The sequence below is a fragment of the Melanotaenia boesemani genome, chromosome 15 (genome assembly GCF_017639745.1).
Source record: "Melanotaenia boesemani isolate fMelBoe1 chromosome 15, fMelBoe1.pri, whole genome shotgun sequence".
NCBI lineage: Eukaryota > Metazoa > Chordata > Actinopteri > Atheriniformes > Melanotaeniidae > Melanotaenia > Melanotaenia boesemani.
This window is the reverse complement of record NC_055696.1, coordinates 18,680,712-18,703,877: the sequence shown is the minus strand read 5'-3', so window position 1 is coordinate 18,703,877 and position 23,166 is coordinate 18,680,712. Positions and strand designations below refer to the sequence as shown.

Here is a 23,166-nt window from a genome sequence, read left to right as displayed (position 1 = left end):
GGAACGATGATGTATTCTCTCAAATGTGTGTTGAGAACTTCTCTGTTAAACGGCGAGCCAATCACACCGCAGAGGATACAGCGCAGTGAACCAATGACTGAGTAGGAGTCTTCGGTATCCGGTTCTATTTGTGTCGCGCGCTCTACTGCTAAGTCAAGCTAAACACAATAAACCAGAAAGAGACCGGAAGTACAACGGTTTTTTGTACAGGGATAAGAATTTTACCACAAGCACTCAAAATTGTCTATTTTATACGTCTTCTGAAATAATTAAGACAAAGTGGTTAATATTGGGTACTTTAGGGTGTGTATTATGTTATAGGCTTACTTTTTATCTTGCTACGTGCTGTTAATGTAGCTTGTAGCTAACAGTTTGAATGAGTAACAATTTGATTAGGTTATTTTGATTAGCATGAACCAGATTCAAAATTAATTTTAAACTTATATGTCAGATGTTTGACTATTTTGGACAATTATGCAGCTGAAGAACATTCCTTTTTATTTATTTATTTAAACGCTTTAGATAATTTTCTTCGCTAGAAGTTCGTCAACAACAACACTTTGATGACTAAAACCGGAAGCTCAGTATCTAATGGCGGGCACTCGACAAGAACTTATTTCCAGGGCGATTCATTAACAGATCCCCCTCTCTCGCCCTCAGATTCAATTCAGTCAAATCATTGCCACCTGGCCGCTGGGGGTGAATACGCCTGCGAGCAGAACAGTTGTCTTCTGCAGTATTTGCTTGGTTAGAAGAAGACGGGAACATATGTTTGAACTGCCTCCCGAATACTCGTTAACGTCACAGTAAAAATACAACACTTACTCCCAAAAAGCGCAGAAATGGACGAAAAGGCGTTCACGAAAGAACTTGATCAGTGGATCGAGCAGCTCAACGAATGCAAGCAGCTGTCAGAGGGACAGGTGAAGACACTATGTGAAAAGGTGAGATACGTATATTAATAAATTGCTAATTGAATACCAAGTCCCTGCTAACGTTTGTCCTTCTCGGCGCCTTCCAGACATTCTTAAAATGGCGTCTATAGTGTAGATTTCACAGTGTGGTGTGTATTTTACAATCATTACTTGCAGCCAGTCACTTCTTGACAGTCCGTTAAGCGGCTTCACTGAATGAAATGTATAGATATAACTGTTTGCTGGCAGTTCGTAGTATTACTGAAGGTTTCTCCAGGCAGGAGGGACATACCCATACTGAGAATTCAAGTCGCATACCACATTTACAGCCGCCTTCATTCACACTGTCAGAAGGACTGCATCATCTCTTGGCTAGCTGTGACAGTTTGACAGACTGCTCAATTACTTCAGCTAAACTTAACCTCTTTTTACCTGCTGGTAAAAGGTGGGTTTCTGTGACCTCATGATACCCATCAGCCCTAATGAAGTCAGTATGTCAATATATTGTCTGGGTGCTTTTGGCTTTAATTGCATGTTGTCCAAATCAATGACGGTAGGGAAAAAAAAAACCTGGAATGACCTCATGTTGTGGAGTAATTTTAATACCAAATCACACTTCAGCCTCCGAAATAACCATATATAGAATCGGGAACTTTACCTTGCAAAAACCTAATATCAAAATCCGGGTACCCTGGTGCACTTAATGAACTGCCTTTTTAGTTAAAGTTAAATCTGAACGTTGCACTAGATCTTAAGACACCTGTTGTATATTTTAGCTTCTCATTTACTTCTGTTGTTGATCAGAAGTGAGGATTACTTGTTTACAAGGTAATATGGTTGTCAATTTTCAAACTGAAGCACCATTTAATGGATAAAAGACACTTGAAGTGTGGTACTTTCTAACCTCTGACCCCTGTGTAATAATTAGATTGAGTTTTTGGTGTATGTTTTCATGTGTTAATTCTAAAAATGCCTGCCTGGCTGTCATTTTATGGTAACCCCTCCCCCCTAGTCCTTTGGGCTGCTGCTGCGCTGCCTCTGATGCTGGCATTTCTATGGTCACAAACATAAGTCAGTACAACGTTGCCTTGATCTTTTTAGCAAGTTTACTGATGTTTTTTTCTGTCTGAGTTGTGTACTTATCAGTTGATTTGCGCTGGGTGCAGTTGTGTACATATGTTTCTTCTTTGGCTGATACAGGCCAACAGATTCTGTGCACTTTAGTAGTCTGAGCTGCAGCTTAACCCCAATCTTTCCTCACCATCCCTTGTGCAGATTTGCAGCTCTGGAAGTCTGGGCTAAAAGAAAATTTACCCTTTTTTTATAGACTTTTTTTTTTTTTTTTTTTTTTTTTTTTTTTAATTGATTTTAATCAGTTTGCTCTGTTTTTGTTTTAATGCATTCAGACTGGGCCCTTTTTATAAGTTGGTTCTAGAAAGTTCTACATCCCATATTCTTGTGATGTCCTCTCTGTTAGATGTCAGCATCAGAGGTCCTGGATTACACCAGTTATTTTGGGTAGTTTTGTGTTCTGCTATCTTGATGCTGTTAAGTGTTTCTGGATCTTTCAGTCTTGATAACTCATTGACCTTGTGTACAGTCGTCAGACTGATCTATGAGCATGTAGGTGAAGGAACAGCACAAATGATGTTTCACTTTCTCTTGTTTGCCTCCTAATGGAGCAAAATGCCCTGAAAGTAGCTGAGAGAAGTGGGGAAAAAGGAGAGGAGGCTATATCAGCTCACCTGCATCTGTGCGTGCAGCCATCCACCCATTCTCCTGTGAGCCATGTTAATATTTTCAGTACAACACATCCACATAATGTTCTCCCTGATGTAAAAATAGCAGAGGATGGGATTGATTGTGAGTTGCGTCACCATCACTATCAAAGCTTTTGTTTCTGGGGATCAGAGTGTGTGACTGAGGTTCATGGTGACTCAGAGCGCAGCCCTCTCTGTTTTGGGATGCGTAGGTGCGCAGGAATGAAATGCGCTGTGCAATCTGTTCTGTCTTTGTTTCTGCTTTCAAGCTTTCTCAGGAAAAGGCTGAACATTACAGATGTTTGTCACTTACCATTTAGCATGCAGAGAGGATGCATTTTCCAAATGTTTGTTTACAGAATAAGGAGGTATGTTTGGTCATTTAATCATGTTTAATCCGTTTTGAAATTTACTGGCTGCAGACAGTCCTGTCTGTTGAAAATTAGATTTATGCTTCTGTCAATTATACAGAGAAAATGGAATTAAGAGTGGAACCAATGCCTCAAACAGAAGCTTGTCCATTTTTCTTTACTTCCTGTGTTCAGAAGTAAGTCTGTTTGTTACATAACCACCCGTTTTATTCTTTTCATGTTTTTACCCTGAGTTTAAATTTGATCTCATTTTACTCTCCCATGACGCCTGTTTTATAGACCGTCCATATAAATGAGTCACCATCAAGAGACGAGATGAGATTACTTAGAATTAACAAGCTTTATGGTAAAAGAAGGTGGAATTGATCCAGCTAAATATATTGAGGGTGAAATTTTGGATTTGAGTCCCTATTTAATTATTAAAGTGACATGGTATTACCATAAGAGTGTCAGCAAGATGAATTGTGGTCATTTTTGCCCCACATTTGGAGCTGAGGGCTTCTGCCTGACCGCAGTTTTTAACCAGTTTGAAGCAGCTGTATTTACTGCTCTTATCGTTGTTTTACTTGGAAGAATGAGTCCACCTGAAGAGCTTTGTGTTCCTAATTGCAAAAACATTGCAAATAGACATCTGATTAGAGTTCAGTGATCCCTGTTAAAGCCTTTGAGACAAAATGCTGTTAAATAGTTCTTAAATCCATCTTACCTAAATTCAGACCTTGTCTAGGTAAAAATGCTTACGCTATCATGTTCACAGTGGGTTAAGTGGTCATGCTAGCCTGATGCTTAACTCGTGTTCTGTAAACATGTTCAGTGAGGTCATTGCTTGTCTAGTTGTAAAGCTTTATTCACCCTGCTGCAAAACCCTGAGCTGTGTTTAATGAGATTATATTTTGGTAACCAGGAAACGCTGACTTCATTTCTTGACTAAGCAGTTTTTTTTTGACTGCCTGACATCGGATGTCTTGAGTACAGCTGTAATTTGGTTTGGGCGTACATCCCCCACATCTTCAGGTGTGGTCCCAAATGTATTCTTGTTCGAGGCGCTTCAACCTCTCTTATGCTTTATCATTCACAGCTGGGTGGGCAGCTATCATCACACATTGCCTACACCCCCCCTGGATAAACAGCCCCCTGATGAAATATTTGTTAATCACTAAATCTAAGCTTGGATTGTAATTTATAAAAAGCTGTTCCAGTGCCTGCAGCAGGTCACATTGAACTAGTTTAATTCATTTACCTTTATGTAATATTTGATCAGGTAGATGTTAATCCTGTGTGGTGTTTCTGTTGTTGTTTGGCATATTGCAAGGTTACATAATCACAAAATGAAATCTTGTAAGGGATAATAAATGATTTCTGTCTGGATGCAACAACTGAGGTTACTGCCAGTGATGGAGGACCTGGAGCTGCTGACAATAACCAGGACACAGATGAGGTCACTGCTTAGTTTTGACCAAAGGTTAAAGTATGGCAAAAGTGAATGAATTTACGGATTAAAAAAACGGGAGAGAAATAAAATTAAAAGTTTATTTTACAGTAAGAAAATATAAAACTTTGCTGATTTCACAGTTACGTTTTCAAAAAAATTATTATAGCCAATGAAGCTGGAGGTGACCGAGTCCAGAGCAGTGAGCAGTAAAAAGGGTCCCAGACAGACTGAACTGGCCTGCTTATTTCCTTTCACGTCCATCAGATAAAGGATTAAATACTGTAGATTGCTGTTCCACTTTAATACAAATATCTAGAATATTCTCTCTGGCTTAGCGGCTCAGTCAATCTGTGGTCAATCTGTCAGCCAGGGCCCAGTGACCAAAAGGCCTGCTGCCACATGGTGGACGGGCACGTGGAGGGTTTGTACTATATAGGTCAGCATTGTGCTGCCATGTCCTGGCTCCTCCGGGGTTGTCTGTCTCTGTGGCAACTGGCCAGCTGCAGCACTGTGTCAATGTCCATTCTCTCTTTCTGTTTTTTTCTTTGGTTTTTCTTTTAAGGGAACTATAGAGACCCTAATCAGATTTCACTACTGATGAATGTTACATGTTTTGATGCAAAGAGAGATGAGTTTGTTCAAAGTAAATCTGCAATAGCTTCAGGATCATTCCTATAAATAGTGGTCTAGTACACATGACTCTTGCTCTAAGGCCTCTTACTTTTCCTCTTGGTTCAGGACGTCGGCTAAGCGGGGTGGTCGAGATTTTTAGTTTTTGTTTTATTTGAGCTTCTTCTGGTAAAGGCTCTGATTTGTGAAAATAAGGGGTCTTTTTGAAATCTTACCACGCAGCAGAATCTCGGATGTAAAATATCAAGACTCGTAGAAGTGATTGTTGAGATGCAGGGAAATGCTGGTTTGTGAACATTTTGAGGTCCTCATCTGTTTGACTTTCCCTGTTTGCACAGGAGACGGCGGTAACTAATGGCTCCTAAAAGCCCTCTCTGTCGGCCGCATGCTGAGTCATACACTGCAGTGGCAAGTTTCGCCCTCTTTGTTTTGGATGGGTGGAACTGTGAGCTCTGTCCAAGGATAAATGGTTTTCCACAGCTCTATTTTTGTGTGCAGTTGTTACCGGTGTTGCCACAACATATCTTCATAAGCCAAGTCATCTTAAACGAGTAATAGGAATAAACAGTGTTCATCCAAAAATACTCTCAAGCATTCTACACTCAGGCTTTGAAAACATCACATTAATTGATTTGCAAGAGTGTTGCAGTACAGCTAGAGCTGCCTGTCCAGGAAACTACACACACCCATGCACCTAAATTCACACACACACACAGTGTCACGCATCTTAATGAGGTGGTGGGTCTTCAAACTGTTCAGTAAGCAAAGAGGATAAAATTTAAACTGTACCTGCCTGTCATGCTATCAAATGCTATAATGAAATTTTATTTATTATTATTTTAGATACTTTCATAAACCACAATTACATCTGTCTTCTTTCTCCAGGCAAAGGAGATCCTGACAAAGGAGTCAAACGTCCAGGAGGTGAGGTGTCCGGTAACGGTGTGCGGGGATGTTCACGGCCAGTTCCACGACCTCATGGAGCTATTCAAGATTGGAGGCAAATCTCCAGACACTAACTACTTGTTCATGGGAGACTACGTGGACAGAGGGTACTACTCCGTAGAAACCGTCACTTTACTTGTAGCACTTAAGGTAAGATGAGTAAAACTTCAGAATTTAACAGGCTTTTTTTTTTTTTTTTTTTAGGAAAGAACAAACTAAAATATTCAGATCTGTGGTTTGCTCATATCTTTTTTAGGTTCGTTTCCGGGAGCGCATCACAATCCTCAGAGGGAACCACGAGAGCAGACAGATCACACAAGTCTATGGTTTCTATGATGAATGCTTAAGAAAATATGGAAACGCCAACGTTTGGAAGTACTTCACAGACCTGTTTGATTACCTCCCCCTCACTGCCTTGGTAGACTCTCAGGTAGCAATGCAGAACTAGTTCTGCTTCTTTGAAATGAATCATTTAACATTATTAGTGAGAAGATATTTCTTGGATGATGAGGATTTGCAAATTATTCACAGCTAATTCAGAGGATAAACTATGAATTTTCTTTTTTTTTTTTTAGATTTTCTGCCTTCACGGAGGCCTGTCACCATCTATAGATACTTTGGATCACATTAGGGCTCTGGACCGTTTACAGGAGGTCCCACATGAGGTAAAGATTATACTGAAATGACGTGGAGCATCACACAGTGGTCAAAAAATCACAACTTGATCATGAACATTCCCCTAAAAGTAAAAAATCGCCCCTCTAAATTCAGCCTGTTTACAGCAACATGATGATGTTGATGCTAACCAGCGTGTCCTCTTCTTCATCTCCTGCAGGGTCCCATGTGTGACCTGCTGTGGTCAGACCCTGATGACCGCGGCGGCTGGGGCATCTCCCCACGAGGAGCTGGTTACACGTTTGGTCAGGACATCTCCGAGACATTCAACCACGCCAACCGCCTCACACTGGTGTCTCGAGCCCACCAGCTGGTTATGGAGGTGTGTGTCCATATACTGGGTATTTGTGTTGAAAACGTGTTTATGAAACTGCTGCTAAAGGTGACTTCGTAACCAGCTGATGGCTGCATATTCACTGTAAACGGAACTCATAACTAGGGAAGTTGAAGAAATTCTCCAGTAAAGAAATCATAGAATCACCACACTGATAGGATGTTCATTCAGTTATTGTTTTATTAAAACACAAATGCACAAAAATGATGGAATAACTCATGGAGGAAGAGAAAATGTTGTCTAATTTGCACGTCTAATGCTAACAAATACCTGTACGATTCTAAATTGACAAAGTAGTCTGCAGTTCATGGTGCTTACAGAGCACAAGAAAGCTGACTGACAGGAGACAAAACCTAACGAGACCTGTCAGTGGAAACAGTGGGAATGACGATAAAACTGCTTCAAGCAGAAACGGTGGTGAGGCGGCTTGGCAAAGCTCCATCCTCCAAGGCTGATCTGTCAGCAACAAGTTTTAATAAACAATATTGTTTGTTAGGCAAAATTAAGATACTGCTGGGGCCCCCCAAAGAGCACAGGGGGTCTCTGAGGCTTTGACCATTTAAAGCCATTGTTATTAAAAAATTAAGACAATGTCCACACAGACTAGTAAAAGGGTGTCTACTCAAGTTCTTTGTAATGGAACTGTTTTGCAACCCTGAAAACCCTAACTTTTTAAACCAGATGCCAAAGTGAACAAAGGGGAGTCATCAAAATCTGCTATACAATATTTTAACACGTGTAGTCAAAACAATTAAATAAAAGTACAGTAAAGTAAAAGCCACTTATAAGGCCACAACCTGTGCATCCTACAGTTTTCATCCATGAGGTTTAGTGAGGTCAGTGAGGAGGTGGAGCTATAGTAGAGGAACACTTAATCTCTGTCCTGGTGATCTTTATTTTGTTTGTAAGGGAAAATGTACAATTTTAATCATGGATGTTGCCATTTGATGCATTGTACCAGATTTAGCCTTAGGCTAATTTACATCTGGGCCTTGATTATCCCTGCAACATTTAACTAGTAAAACGTGTCTGAGGCAAAAAGGAAAAAGTATATGTTGTTAATTTAAATTTGGCTTCACTGAAGGAAGGGACTCAGCCAGAGTGACTCTTACTAATGAAAGCATAAAGCTAAGCATGAGGTGGGCAGGGGGTCCACAGTGGTTTAGGATTTGCATGAAGTGGGTCCTCAAGAAAAAAAAAAAAAAAGGTTGGGAACCACTGATCCAAAAGACTTACACAGAGTTTAAATGTGTTCAAGCTTCATTCTAGTCGCACTTTCTTATCCATTTTCAGTTAATAATATATGTGCTTCTCTCAGGGTTACAACTGGTGCCATGAGAGGAATGTGGTGACAATATTTAGTGCTCCTAATTACTGCTACCGCTGTGGCAACCAGGCAGCTATCATGGAACTTGATGATACCCTCAAATACTCCTTGTAAGTACAAAGGGACGGGGGGAGACGGTGTATGTAATTGTGTATGACACTATAGAGGACTTAAGAGTTTTTTTTTCTTTCCTTTCCTGCAGCTTGCAGTTTGACCCTGCACCTCGTAGAGGGGAGCCTCATGTAACCCGCCGCACCCCAGACTACTTCCTGTAAACTCTGGTCTTTGACCCTTGTACAGTCTAGTCCAGTATTTCCATGATATGACTTTCAATCAATATCAACATGAATAAGGAATTGGGAGGTTGGAAAACTTTGGAATGGGGGGAGGGGGGCTTCACAGCAGTGCACACTGTATATTCACACAAAGACCTATTTAAGCATTTTGCAAAAAACAATGTTTGTGTCTATGTATGGACCAAAAAGTGTGTGCCATAATCATGACAATATTCATTGCTGAGGACTTTGACTGAAAATCCCCCTCCCCAGCTATATAACACAGCTTTAATGTTTAAATTCCTAGTTCTGTACATGTAGCTGGACTGATGGCTTCAAGACCCGAGACAAAAGTTTATAACATAAAATATGACTGTTTTAGTCCCAAAGGCCTTGGCTTATATTGAAAATATCCCAGTGTGATGTTTGCACTTTTGTAAATTGAAAGAAATGTAAAAAGATAAAGATTTAACACTCTAAAATGTTTTTTAATGGTAATAATTAAACCCGCATCAGGCAAGCTTCACACACAATTTCTCTGTTCTATGTAACTAAGGACAACCCTTCTCATGCAGCGACACAGCTTGGTCTGTAGGATAGATGAAGATGTTCATCCTCATCAACTCAATAAGGCCCTCTGAACTGCAGACTCTGTATTAACCAAATCATTTGAATAATAAAAACCAAGGTGGCTTTTTGATGTGAATGTTTTGTTTTTATTCTGCACTGCTGAAAACTTAATGGATGACTTGTTTGGGGTCACAGGTCTTCTTAAGATGACTTTAAACTTGAAATCAGAGTGGATTCACTTAGAATTTTCTTTTATTGATTTTTGGATATTTTGCCTTTTTAACATTGTTCTGTGAATATTTCAAAAGTATTATTCTCGCCAACAATGCTAATGACTAACTTTTCACAAATATACAAGTATAAAGTAGATAATATTTTTATGTTTTGACATCTGGAAAGGCTCAGTAAGGGGTAAGCGTGCCACCGACTTTGTTTCATAACCATATTTTTCTATTTTGAAAGTGTAATTACTAATCCTAAATGACCTGGTCTTGAAATTTGTGACTGTATTGCCAGCCTGAAATAAGAAAAATATCTAAACGAACTAGGCGAGCAGCTCAAATCAAAGCAGCGGCAACTTACAGAAGCATTTCTGCAGCTGCTACAACCTGCCGCCAGTGTCCACCAGTCTATGGTCTCCACAGCTTTCCAGAGCTGCTGGCAGGGGTGCTGCCAGGGATTTTGGGACCCATGAAAAGAAACTGAAGTGCCCACCAAATGTTGATACTGTAATACATAAAATTATCCATTTTAATGATGATATTTTGACCATCATACCTACATTTGTGAAAATAAAAACATGACAGTTGGGCTACTTGGTAGAGGAAGCACTAAAAATACAATGAAGTTCATTTAGATTCAATTATTTGCTGTAAGACGGAGAATTTGTTGAGAAACAAATCAAGGCAAAAAGATGCAACAAAAAGTTAATAAAAATAAAATCAGAAGCAAATGGTAAAAAAAAACTAGGTAGGCTCAGAAACAAACAAACCCAAAAAAATAGGACCTGGTTTATTGTGTCATATGAACTGAATGTAATACAGTCACAAGCAAACCACTGTGGAGATTTACAGCCAAACAATGGCTGGGAGCCGTCTTTAAATTAAATAATCACGTTTTAAAAGGTAGAACTTTGTGTAATAAGATGTGTAATAAGATTGCTGAGTCAGTCTCTTGCAATCCCATTCACAATTCACAAACCAGCCCTTGCTCAGCCTTTTTCACCACTTGGTGAACGTGGAGCTTTCTCCCTGGAAAGATCACTTATTAAGTCCATGAAGTCCAGCTTTCTATTCTATCTGTTCTTTCAGGGATTTCACCAAAAATGACAAGGTTTTTTTTTTTTTTTTTTTTACCCTGTCCTGTCCAGCATCAGATAGATAAAAACTTTATGAATCTCCAAAGGATAAATCCTACAGAACGGTGGTCTGTGTGCCATTGTTTGCTGGACAGATTTGCTCTACCAAGGGAGACATGTTATATGGTTGTCCTCGATATTTTTATTATTTTTTATTGTAATCTTATTTTCTTTAGTCTTGATATGTCAGTGCCAAACCTGACAGGAAGAGAGAAAGAAAATAAAAAAATAAAAAACAAACAAAAAGGAGAAAAGGACAGGATTAAAATGTGGAAATAACAGTTGTCTAGGCTGCCTAAATAATATCAGTATTCACAAAAAACAATATAAACTATCACAGTACTACATGAAACATAAAGGAAATAGGATGATGACATGAAAAAGTACTACAGTCATCAAACATACCTGTAGAGAAACATCTAGTCGGAAGCAGATGGAGAGAGAAGCACGTTTGTGAGCTTGCATGTGAGAATGTGCATGTGTGACCATGCAACAAGGATGAAATGTGTGCATGCAAGGGGGCCGTAACCACGCTGCACCCCGAAGCAGGGGTGGACAGGGAGGAGACAGGGGGGAGCCCGAGGCCCCAAAGGCCCGGCAGGTCCACAGAGCACAGAGCCCAGGACAGCCAAAACAGAGAGAGCAGCAGCCTCACTCAGCCCAGAGCAGAGGGGCCCCCAGACCAGAGCCCCCGGCGGGACGGGGCAGGGGCCCCGAGCAGCTCAGGGTGACAGTGAGCAGGCCCAGTGGGGCCGCAAGGAAGGCAGGCACCCCGCAGATCCAAGGGCTACCCATCCCCCCCAGTAGAGCCCCGCCCAGGAACCCGACGGAGCCCGACCACCCCAGGCAAAACCACCGCGGTCCACGCCGATCCAATAACAAGGCTAGGTTACCCAGGGACAAGAACATGTCTCCCTCAGGACTCCCTCAGTGTGTGTGAGTTTGTGTGTTATGTGTGTAGTGCTGTACTGTTAAATGTGGTAGTGTCTAACACGTAAATAAAATCGGGGGGAGAGAGGTCACAATGGGAGGGGATGGGGGAAGGGCCACCTCTGTGGCTCCTGTCCGCTCACCCACAGCCCATGTGCCCGTCCCCTGAGGCCCTAAATGTGTATTGATCTCTAAGTTGTGATTAAAATCTAGTGGGGCAGGCAGTTGCAGGGGTCCACCGAGGGATCCCGCAAATTGGGACCCCTCAGCCAAACCCACCATCTCCACCTGCCCCACAGTTCCCTAAGTGCGATGTGTATGATGGTGGCGGAGGAGAAGAGGGGCGCGGGGAGGGGCACAGCCGGGAGAAAGACCTCTCTCCCGGGCGACCAACTCCTCAGCTGGCCATTGTAGGCGCCCCCGTCTCTCCAGGACCATCTGAGGCAGAAGGCCCGGCCCAGCCAAGAGTCCAGGGCAGCAGCACCTCTGACGCCCACTCACCCCTGGCAGTCCACGCCACCACCTCAGGGGACGAGAGAGCCCCAGGTTGCACACCCATATCTTGGTTGGGCCCAAGGCCCAGTGCCCCCAGCCACTCCGAATCAGCCCCTGGTGGAAGGGGAGAGGGCGAGAGAGATAAGAGAGGAAATGTCAAGGGAAATTGATTTGACTACCAATACTCCACGTCCTTGTCTCCATCATGTAGCAACACATGAAGTCTAATGTATCTCCAGATCAGTAGACTTACAGGTGAAGGCATTAGATTAGTGGGGGAAACATATATGATGCTATATGGTTGTTGCTAGTTAATCTTCTGATATCTAGAAAATGTAAATATTTCTCTGATTAGATTGAAAGCAGTCACCCAGTCTGCTGTACTGGAAATGTGCTCTGTTCCTACTGCAAAGCAGGATGAGTCCCAAACTACTGACCTAACCTACATTACAGTGATACCTGAGGATTTTCTTAACCATTCAAATCGTTCTAAAATAAACACAATTTTTTATTTATTATTATCAATTCAGAACAATTTTTCTATTTATGCCGTATTTCTATTTATGTTGTATTTTGTATTTATATGTTTATTCTCAACAACAGTCAATTAATTCAACACTCAGCTGCTCATCTCCTTCCTCAGGGGCCACTTGGATATATTCGGGTGGGGGTGGGGGTCTGGCAGGCATCTGCTTCGGCTGCTCTTGTGTCTGTTCGGAACATTTGTGATTGTTTTAGCAGAGCAGCTTGCTAATTGTTTGCCTGCGTTGATTATTTGACTAAAACAACAGTGAATAATGAATAAAACCCAGTTTTCTTTAGAAATTTGAGCTAATATAGGGCACAAAGTGAGCTAGCTTATATGAAGCTGATGTTCCACAACTTTCCATCAGACGAACTACCTGACCTACCTTGCCTCTGAGTATCACTAAGAAAAAAATTCCCTACACCAAAAAATCACCACCAAGAACCTGAACCATTGATACAAGGCAGGGTAGATCCATGCTTTCATGTTTCAACCAAATTCTGACCCTAACATCGTAATGTGGAGTTAAATGGAAACTCATTTAGACTTAGACTTAAATACACATCAAAGGGGGAAACTGTTTTCTGATCTTCTTTTGTCCAGTTTTGTTGAGTCTGTGTGAATTGTAGTCTCGGTTTTCTGTTCTTAGCTGACAGGAGTGGCACCAGTGTGGTCTTCTGCTGCTTTACTTCACTCTTTCAAGGTTGGTTGTGTTCAGAGATGGCATTTTTTTCTATCAACTCCCACCAGTCTGCCCATTCTCCTCTGACCTTTAACATCAACAAGACATTTTTATCCAGACTTCTCTTTTATGGACCATTCTCTGTAAACCCTAGAGACGGTTGTGTGTGAAAATCTCAGTAGCTCAGCAGTTTCTGAAATTCTCAGACCAGCCAGTCTGGCACCAAAAACCATGGCACGTTCAAAGTCACTGAAATCCCTTTTCTTCCACTTCTCGATGCTCAGTTTGAACTTGAGCAAGTCCTCTTCAACATGTCTACATATATGCATGTTATTGGCTGATTAGATGTTTGCATTAACAAGAAATTGAACAGGTGTTCCTCAAAAACTGTGGCTGGTGGGTAAGTTCTGCAAAAGTTGAGATTTTTAAAAGGAAAGAAAGAAAGAAAGAAAGAAAGAAAGAAAGAAAGAAAGAAAGAAAGAAAGAAAGAAAGAAAATGTCTTTATTATTATATTTGTTAGTATTTCAGTAAAACTATGTGGTGTAAAGGCCTATGTGTTACTTTTTGGATTACATTATGAATAAATAACTGACTCTGGTACTTCAGTATTCTTATGCAAACTGAACAATAAAAACTAAAAAACATAATCTCTTGCAAAAATATAAATGACAGACCAACTGCTATATTTTACGTATATCTTAGGTAATTTCAGTTTATCAAGTTAAAATATTGAATAGTATGGAAGCATAAAAAAGTGGGAAAAAATACATTTAAATTTAAAAGAGGGTAATTAAGATGTAAAAAAAAAACAAAAAACAAAAAAAAAACCCAGATCTAATTTCACTACATAACATTTTGGTTATTGAAAGTCAAAGGCTTAGAAAATGCTACATCGTAATTGTTGTGACAGTATAGCCATCAACCTCAAGGGGGCAGTAGGCTCACCAGGTGGTTGATCCAGAGACTTCCAGCCGTTGTCGGTATCTACGCGTCTTGTCAGGCCTTGCTGCTGACTACAGAGGAAATTTACCTCTGGATTTACATTTAAACATTTACGGTAAGGGGCTGCACACGACTATAATAGTTATATAATAAAATTATTCACCTACAGACGTTTTTAGAGTTTTACATTTGGCTTAACTGTTACATAGAAAGGCTTCAATGTGGATGCTAAGCGGCCTCGCGGACATAGCAAAGCGCCAGAGTAACATTAGCAAAGATGCTAGCATTGCCAACTGTAGCGTTAGCTGTCAGATTAGCATTCCTCGATATTTTAAAATTATATAGTCAAAAGCAGTTAATTCAATTTTTTATGCATCGAAGAGCATCTCTGTGATGTTTTGTGCATGCAGTTGTTAGCACGCCACTTGAAGAGTTTTGTCGTTTAGACCGAGTCATGTTAGCTTAAAATATAGTATTGTTTGTTTCGGAAATTGATGTAGGTAGGTAGGTAACAACACCCACGTAGTTAACGCGAAGTAAAGATATTATTTTCCACAGCCTTCCTTGCCTCCATGGACTGTTATTGAAGACAGACTGTTTATAGATGTCTTAACTCAGAAGTTGTTAACTACCGGTAGCTTCTACGTTAGTGTTAGCAAAAATTAGCTTGTTGTATGTTACGCTTCGCAGAATATTGGATGAGTTGGTTATTAAATGCTTATTTACCTGATATGTAGCTAAGGGGCAATGTGTTATATAAATTGTGTTGTTTACTACAGATAATGCCTACGATAAAACTACAGAGCTCTGATGGGGAAATCTTCGAGGTGGACGTTGAGATAGCCAAACAATCTGTCACCATCAAGACCATGTTAGAAGGTAAAACTCTCAAAGATTCTAGTTGTATACTATGTTAACAAAATTTATTGTATGGACATTATAAAGTGGTACTGAAAATTATTTGATTATTTTACAGATTTGGGCATGGATGATGAAGGTGATGATGACCCTGTTCCCCTGCCTAATGTGAATGCTGCTATCCTCAAGAAGGTACAGGACACACATTTATCCACACCACTCTGATGACATTTAATGTGGTCTGTTAATGTATTGTGATAGATTAAATTAATTTTTTTGGACACTGACATGTATATTCACTGATGTAGATTACTAATAATAGTACGATGTGAAGGCAGTTCAGATCAAACATATGTACCCCTCCTAAGTTGAATGAATCCTTTCTAATTGTCTGTGGCAGTGTGTTCTCTCCTGTATTCATAGAACTTGAGTGATGGGACAGGATAGTGTCACAATATATACCTATTTTAAGCACAGGTAGATTATTTTTGACTGGGTGGTAGTAAGAGCCAGACCTACTTTGCAGGTCTGATCACCAGATGGATACAAGCTGTTGTATCTCCTCTAACTGTGGGTCAGTTCCAGAGTTGGTTGTATCCATTCATTCAAACCTAAACACAGCAGATGGCAAAGATTAACAAGTTTATGAGGGTATTTTCTTTGCAAGACTGTCGATCAGAGTTGGAACCCCTGCAATATTTTATTGCATTTATGTTTGAGAGCAGAAGAAGGTGAAGGCCTGCTTGTTTTTTGGCCCAATTCCAATCTCCACCCAAAGACCTAATCATTAAACTCTGACAGATTTCCTTGACGTCAGCGTTGTTGTCCTGGAGTGTGCGTTTGAAGGTTGGATTGGGTGAAAAAAGGAGAAAAGTGAAGCATCATTGTGACAGCACAGGCTGCTTGCAAACAAAATACAGTCACATCTCCAGTGTGTATGTGCCGTTTGCTCTGTAGGAGGATTTTTTTTTCTTTTATATATATATATATATATATATATATATATATATATATATATATAAGGTTTGCAGCTATTAAAACAAAAATTATGTTGTTTGAACTGACTTTGCTTAAAGTTTTGCATGTTTATTTTTCCTGCAGGTGATTCAGTGGTGCACTCATCACAAAGATGACCCTCCTCCTCCTGAGGACGATGAGAACAAGGAGAAGAGGACAGATGACATTCCTGTTTGGGACCAGGAGTTCCTCAAAGTGGACCAAGGCACTTTGTTTGAGCTCATTCTGGTAAAAAAATATTTTATTTAATTAAACTGCATCAATTCTTTAGAGGTTGACACTAACATCAAACATAACATTTTTTTTTTTAACATTTCCACCCCCTTCAAGCCAAAAAAAAAGTATAATAAAATTAATATTGATGGTCATTTTCCTCGAATAGTCTACATTTTAGTTATATTTAAAGTAATTTGCCACTCAGATGCTCCAGTGCTGAATGGAAACGTCTTATAGCTGCATTTGCTGCCACTATGACATAAAAAGAACATTCTGTTCTCATTTTAATATATTTTGCCTCTTGCCATCTTCATCCGCTCTCAGATTTTATCTATTGGATAGATCTCACAAATCATTTCTAGTGATATCTACAGATTGTCAGTTGTTGTTGTGGAATTGACTCTCAGGACTGCAGATCTAAAGTAAGTACGTTAGATGGTTTGTCGAAATCCTTATCATTTTCTATACTTGAAATACTTTGAAGCACCCACATATTTAATTGGTTTTTTGGACCTTTTTTTTTAAAAAAAAAAATTGTTGAGCTGTAAAGCTCAGCATGCCTGTTTATTCCATGACTTTTTTTGTAATCTTGTATTTCACAGAGGGACTGAAGCCCGAGCATTTGCATTTGGTTAACAAAAATACAAATGTCGCTTAGCAACAGCTGGAAGGTTTGTGGTTTGGGTGACTGCTGTCAAAGAGGGAGGGATTTGAAACGACTGGTTTTGAGGTGTGAAACAACAGGGAGTGATCCTGCACCAAAATAGATTTTAGGCTGCATGTAAAGGTAAACCAGGCAGATCATGTGAGATGTAACCTAAGCTAGAGTTGAGAAATAGGAGGTAACACATCTATAGGCTTCCAGGATGTGAAATACAAGTCGGGTTGGGAAACTCAAGACGATTAGCCCCCCTCTGGCTGTTTTTGTAATTTGTTTAAGCGCATAAAATAAGTGGATGCTTGAAAGGAGAGGGGTTTCAGTGGAGCTCACCAGGTGCTATGAGAGTAACCCCAGTTTATACCGGGTGCGTGTGCACCGTGTTCCAGCTGCACAGCGGTTTTGTTCCAACCTCCATGGTGCTTCATTTCACACCAGGAGTGTGTCAGGTACGTCGCGCGCCCGTGAATGCAGTCTGCCCAGCTGGATACGCAAAATCACGAAATCACAGGAAAATTGGAGATCTTGTGATTCTTCACTTCCAGGATAAACAACTCGCCATCTATGATGGAAAAAACAAAACACTGAGATACCCTGACCAATTACAGACTTAATGTTTACATGGTTCAGTGAACGCAGATCTGCACGGGGACTTTTATTTTGAAAATCACTGGACTTTTTTACCTTCTCCTGTGTCTGTTTTCCTGTCTGCCCCTATCTGAACTGCTGAGTTTGATGTGTTCTGGATGCCTGTTCCATCAAAAATAGTCTTGGTGCGTGTGTTTAGTGGAGAGCCTCAACAAGGAGCTTCGGGGATGCTTCACACATGCGGCGTGCCCGGTGTGAACCAAACCATTGACTCAAATGGCTATGAATTGGAATAGGTGAGGAGGCTGTGGCACAGCCGTAACGTGGCGCACACGCACCCAGTGTAAATTGGGGATAAGGATTTGTCATTAATGATCACTTTACAGTGACTTTGTAAAGTTAATTAGTTCCTACAGGATATGGGTTTACTTCAACATGAAAGGAGTCTTAAATACAGTTGAATTCAGTGTTCAGATATGGAAAAAGTTCAAAGTAATTAAATAGTGGTTTAATGTTAATTGTATAATGTATAATTTAAGAACAAAAAAACTGATCATCTGGTTTTTAATGGGTCATTGAAATTGTGTGAATCCAACTTTAGGTAAAACACCACCGCACATTTTAGACTGTTGAATATTTTTCTGAATTCTGCCAAAATGCTTAATTAAGCATTTTTGAAAAACTAAGTACACTCTATAACCACTTGTAGCAGCAAAGACATTTTTTTTCTTTCCTAGTCTCACATTGGTGTTGCGGTATCTTGGTCCACTCTTAATGGATTTGTTTATTTCATTAAGGTTTGCATGCTTTCATTTATACACAGCTTCTTGATTCATCTGTTCTATTTTCTGTTCACTCGGATCGATTAGCTGCTGTGTGAAATCATTCCAATCATCAGAGATCTAAAGCAGTCCACACTCTGCTCGTGAGTGCAGCATCTCCAACAACACAGAGCTGCTTGTCTGTAAATCATGCCAGAAAAACATAAACTGGCAAACACACTCCGCGAATCGGTTGATAGCAGTGAAGAACTCTAATATTGGCCCGAAATATCGGCTGGCCGATGTATTGGTCGAGCTTTGTTCTTAACATTAATCTTGGGGTAAACTTGCTGGGACATCCATTCTTGAATGTGAACCACTTGTAAATAATGCTTTTTTTTAAGCTATAGAATGAAGGCTCTATCCACACAAAAAGCTATTCTGCTTGGAATTTTTAAAGCACACCTGAATGCTCCAAACCAGCAAAAGACCAGAAAACTGACAGAATGTCTGCTTTAACACAGATGCTCTCATTTAATTCAATTAGTCAAGTGCATTTGATTAGCAGCTCCTGGTTACTATTGATCCTCCTAATTTGCATGGAAGAAGTCTTTAGATGAAGGCGTGAGCAGCAACACTCTTGCTTCTTATTCACTTTTAATGAAACATCTTGTACTCCTGTAACTGAACTCTTGTTTTTGCTTTGCTAGCGTAGCATTTTGTTACAGTTCTATACTTTAGAATACAACTTAATTTGTTAGATGAGTATTAATGTCAGAGTTGAGGAAATTCATTAACTCTTTAATCATACAGATTTGTTATTAAAATCTGCCTGCTTATATCTATTTTCCTTTTCATTGTACCTGTATTAAAAAAAAACAAACATTCCTTGTATCTGTAATTCGTTATATCCTAAAATGTAAGAAACCAAACCTACTTTATTGGCTGGTAATATCACAGGATGTGTTGCTAAGCTCAGTGTACACAGTCACTCACAGCTGCCCTCTTTTGCATCTCTTCATGTTTCACTTTTTTTTTCTTTTTTTCCCCCTTTTGTTTAGGCCGCCAACTATTTGGACATCAAAGGCCTGTTAGATGTCACCTGCAAGACAGTGGCCAACATGATCAAAGGCAAAACCCCAGAGGAGATCAGGAAGACTTTCAACATAAAAAATGATTTCACAGAGGAGGAGGAAGCCCAGGTAGTTTTTCCATTCATAATTGCCTGGAACAAAGAAAAAAAAGTCTTAATATATGAGACATTATTATGTTGCTTGTGAGAAATTCTCAAAGCAAAATGGAGTATTTGAAAACTTGTTCTCTCCTCTTTTCTCTGCAGGTACGCAAAGAGAACCAGTGGTGTGAAGAGAAGTAAAGGGAAAGATCCTGCCAACACTACCACACTGAAAAGGATTGTCCCTTCTAACTGGTTGCACTGGTGTTGTTCATACTTGTGTATATTGACATTTAGTACATTTAGGGCCACATGCCCCCCTGACCCCACTTCCCCTAATTTTCTGTATACCAAGAACAGCATGACCCATTTAACTTGCCCGTGTGGTGTCATTAATTTAAAGCTAAAATGCTTGTTACTGTTTTCACACACTGATGTTGTGTATTGACATACAATAAATAGTCCTGGTTTCATGGCTTTGTACCCCTAAAGGAAAAAAAAAGAAAAGATTGGAGGCACTCCTTCCAGATTTCCCGTCATCAATTGCTCTGGTTGTCTTTTTTACTGGACATGTTGTTTTGCTTTTAGGTTAAATGATTTGAATAAAATGACTTTTTTGACTATGGAAAAGCAGGGGTGAATGTTATTTTTGTTTGCTCTGTAAATGCATCCGCGTAGTGAAACCATGTCAGGAGGAACGGTTAATGGGAAAAGTGAAGTCTGAGCTGGAAGTCCTGCCACAACAGCCTCGAGTGTTGAATGGAAACTTCTCTCAGTTAAGCTCTGACGCTGATTTTTGGGATGATCGAACACATTTGAAGGATTAAATAAAACATATTAAACAGATGGCGTGAGTCTTTTCTATTTTTACACCACCTGCTGCTGAAGGAAGGGAAAGATCGTTGTACCATTCAACCAGAATCAAGATGTTTTAAACACTTTATTACATCAGAGAAAAACAAGAAGTACATCAGGCATAAAAAATACAAAGCCATCAGATGTTTCTGTCAATGACCTGAACGTCCTCGAATTAACAGATATTTCTAGCACAAGACCTCCCTCTGCTGGAGGCAAACGGAACATCAGCTCAGCTTTTGTCCATACTCTTAAGTTTGAAGCTGAGCTGAACAGTAAATTAAAGCCAGTTTTACTCAAAATGTTACACTAAGGTTGGAACATGCACAGACTGAGAACACAAGATAATAGTTTGGACATGGCTGCATTAACACTAAACCCAAAAATAACTAAATACATTTCTGCACAAAAGGACAAATGCAAAACTTTTTTTTTTTTTTTTTTTTTTTTTTAGAAATGCTGAAAACAATTTTTTTTCTTTTTTGTGTCATTTCTCATTTTTTCATAAAAACATACAAAAAGTTGAATTATAATATAAAACTTTACAATACAATGTAATATAATAGTACCCATTTGGTCTCAGATTTACTTTGCCGAGCTGCAGACTGGTCAAGAGACTTTTTAAAAATCACTTCAGTGAACAAAACGCCTGACTTAAAAATGACATAATCACAGAAAAAAAATCTAAAAAGTAACGATTGAAGCCAGAGATTGACAGCCTGAAAGTGCCTTAAGGAGGTGATTTGAGAATTCTTGGTTTACTTGATGTAAATATATATAATTGTTTTTAAGGAAGCTGCACAGGTAGTTATAAAAAAGTTAAATGCAACTAATGTCAGACTGTGAAGTTGCAGCTGAAGGGGAAAAGGGTTTAAATCTTTAAATCTGAAGTTTAGGTTCGGTGGCTGTCACCTTACAGGTTTAAACAATTAGGTCTGAGTTACAGTGATGGATGTATAAAAGCTGTGATGGGATAGGAGAAATAGGCTGTGTGTTACTATGGAGACTGAAATTAGATACTTAAACCAGCAACATATCTGTGCCTCTTTTTAAACTGTTCATAGGGTTTATTTTATTAAGAGCTCTTTTATAAAACAGTTGATTGTCAAGGAAGCTGAAGCACAGACCCAGCTGCTGTAAAACGTGTGAACGTCCTGTGGATCTCAAGGCAGAACTGATCAGCGTAGTTGGGTTTGAGCTGTCAGACCCAATGAAGCACAGGAGACCAGTTCAGAGGAGAGAGACTGGATCTGCAAGTGGACCTGCAGAATAAGTTCAGTCCCTCCCTCCAAAAGATGGAATAGACATCTGATACAATTTGAGCTGGTGAATTACAAGACCTGGGAAATATTGATTTTGGAGGACCTAGCATGTGGAGAAATGTGAGCTACAAAAATATCAAACAGAAGAAAAATCTTAAAAACCTTTTAAAAACTGAAGGGAGGTGATGGGGATAATCTTCATGGCTCTGGGTGGGAAGGGGGTGTGGATTGAGGTTTGCAGCCCACAGCGATCACTGAGTCTCTGTTAGCACTTTGAGAGACAGTCCTGCCACCTTGGCGGCCGACAGCGTCGTTGAGCAGTACGCCTGCTTACTGGACAGTTCCAGGTGTGTGTGGGGGTGTTTAGCGGAGAGCTGACGGAGGTCGCTGCGTCTGCTGGTGGAATGCTCCAGGGGGAAGCGTGTGTGCGAGCGTGTGTGCGGGGACATTGGGAGGCGTGTTGAGGGTGATGTGGGAGGCGGGGAGCAGCCTGGGGAGGGGGGCCGGTGGTAGAGACGGTGACGGACAGGAGAGCGGGAGGGAGGAGAGTCTATAGCACTTAGATCTGAAGAAGTTGGGCTGGGGCAGCCTCCTCCTTGAAGGTAGCGAATGCACTTCTTTTTCCTCCTAGGAACAGTCAGAGAGAGTTATCTGTGAATAAAGTGTGGAGACGTCAGCAGGCGTCAGTGAAGATGCAGCATTCACAGTGAGGTCAATGAACATGGAGACAAACAGAAGGTTTAGAGACAGATCTATGTACATCTAAATATGAACACATTCAATCTTCTGCTGCTACAAAACAATCATGTTTTGTGCTTAATTCTTTAATATAGAAAACAACTTTCTAAAGTTGGTTCTGTTAGCACTGGAGAAAATATTAATGCTAAAATAAAAGGAAAACATGGTTTTCAAATATCAAGGTTTCCATATTCAGACAATTCAAGCTAATTCTGCTAAGCTATTTCCCTCTTGACTCAATATAGAGTTAATACTGACTTAATATAGAGCAGCCTTTCTCAACCCCAGGACCCCCTGTCCTGCATGTTTCAGATAAATTGAACTAACAGAAGAAGATCATTTAGAGCTTCTAGATTAATTGAAATAATTAATCTGAATCAGGTGTGTGATCAGAGGTGAACCACTGTGGGCCCTTAAGCACTGTGGCCCCCCCCAGCCCATCCCCCCCAGCCCATCCCAAGGCACCAAAACAGCTCTCTAGTACATCTAGAGATTTCCCAATTTCCCAACTGGAATTAATAAAGTTAAAATATTAATATTGTTATATTATGATTTGATAGATGTTTAGAGTGACAGCTGCATCACTCCAAAGAGACATTCAATTTCATCCTGAAAGTTTCTTTTAGGCTGGCCTGAAACTTTTTTCATTTTGTGCTATGTGCCATCTTTATTCGTTCTTCACTAGTAACACATACTGATATTTACACATCCTAACAAATCTCTTCAGTATGACCCCTAAAGTGTTCAAATGTATATTGTGGTTGCAGAGAGATACTCATTCCATTGTGGGTACGCAATTTAAAATAGGGACAGGGCTCAAAAGTATTAAGCTATTCAAAAATGTGACTGGTTTACGGTGATTATTAAACATTT

At 40.0% G+C, this 23,166-nt stretch overlaps 3 protein-coding genes across 10 annotated transcripts in view; 2 read left to right on the top strand and 1 right to left on the bottom strand.

The window, feature by feature from the left end:
* Positions 1 to 634: 634 nt before the first annotated feature.
* Positions 635 to 9,361, top strand: ppp2cab (protein phosphatase 2 catalytic subunit alpha b). The gene is made up of 7 exons (XM_042007644.1): positions 635 to 944; positions 5,993 to 6,202; positions 6,309 to 6,482; positions 6,628 to 6,717; positions 6,888 to 7,049; positions 8,380 to 8,498; positions 8,591 to 9,361. Exons 1-7 carry the CDS (start codon positions 843 to 845, stop codon positions 8,661 to 8,663), a joined length of 930 nt encoding a protein of 309 aa, XP_041863578.1. The 5' UTR covers positions 635 to 842; the 3' UTR covers positions 8,664 to 9,361.
* Positions 9,362 to 14,147: 4,786 nt separating this feature from the next.
* Positions 14,148 to 20,284, top strand: skp1 (S-phase kinase-associated protein 1). The gene is made up of 6 exons (XM_042007645.1): positions 14,148 to 14,281; positions 14,946 to 15,045; positions 15,143 to 15,216; positions 16,126 to 16,269; positions 19,326 to 19,466; positions 19,604 to 20,284. The coding sequence occupies exons 2-6, from the start codon at positions 14,949 to 14,951 to the stop codon at positions 19,637 to 19,639; spliced, it is 492 nt and encodes a 163-aa protein (XP_041863579.1). The 5' UTR covers positions 14,148 to 14,281; positions 14,946 to 14,948; the 3' UTR covers positions 19,640 to 20,284.
* Positions 20,285 to 20,365: 81 nt separating this feature from the next.
* The window catches only part of tcf7 (transcription factor 7), a 69,870-nt gene continuing 67,069 nt past the window's right edge, over positions 20,366 to 23,166 (bottom strand). For 4 of the 8 annotated variants that reach the window (XM_042007636.1, XM_042007638.1, XM_042007637.1 and 1 more), the window contains one exon: positions 20,366 to 22,182. In XM_042007636.1, the coding sequence (XP_041863570.1) occupies positions 21,807 to 22,182 (376 nt within the window). In that variant the 3' untranslated portion in view covers positions 20,366 to 21,806. Of the gene's footprint in view, positions 22,207 to 23,166 lie in introns of all 8 variants that reach the window. The other 4 variants (XM_042007641.1, XM_042007642.1, XM_042007643.1 and 1 more) reach the window with 3 other exon arrangements.

What these genes read in the sequence shown, in the direction of transcription:
- ppp2cab (XM_042007644.1), top strand. Translation starts at nt 843, where the DNA reads ATGGACGAAAAGGCGTTCACGAAAGAACTTGATCAGTGGATCGAGCAG. An exon ending in TGAAGACACTATGTGAAAAG is followed by an intron (nt 945 to 5,992) that starts GTGAGATACGTA and finishes TTCTTTCTCCAG; the next exon opens with GCAAAGGAGATCCTGACAAA. An exon ending in CTTTACTTGTAGCACTTAAG is followed by an intron (nt 6,203 to 6,308) that starts GTAAGATGAGTA and finishes TATCTTTTTTAG; the next exon opens with GTTCGTTTCCGGGAGCGCAT.
- skp1 (XM_042007645.1), top strand. Translation starts at nt 14,949, where the DNA reads ATGCCTACGATAAAACTACAGAGCTCTGATGGGGAAATCTTCGAGGTG. An exon ending in CATCAAGACCATGTTAGAAG is followed by an intron (nt 15,046 to 15,142) that starts GTAAAACTCTCA and finishes ATTATTTTACAG; the next exon opens with ATTTGGGCATGGATGATGAA. An exon ending in CTTTGTTTGAGCTCATTCTG is followed by an intron (nt 16,270 to 19,325) that starts GTAAAAAAATAT and finishes CCTTTTGTTTAG; the next exon opens with GCCGCCAACTATTTGGACAT.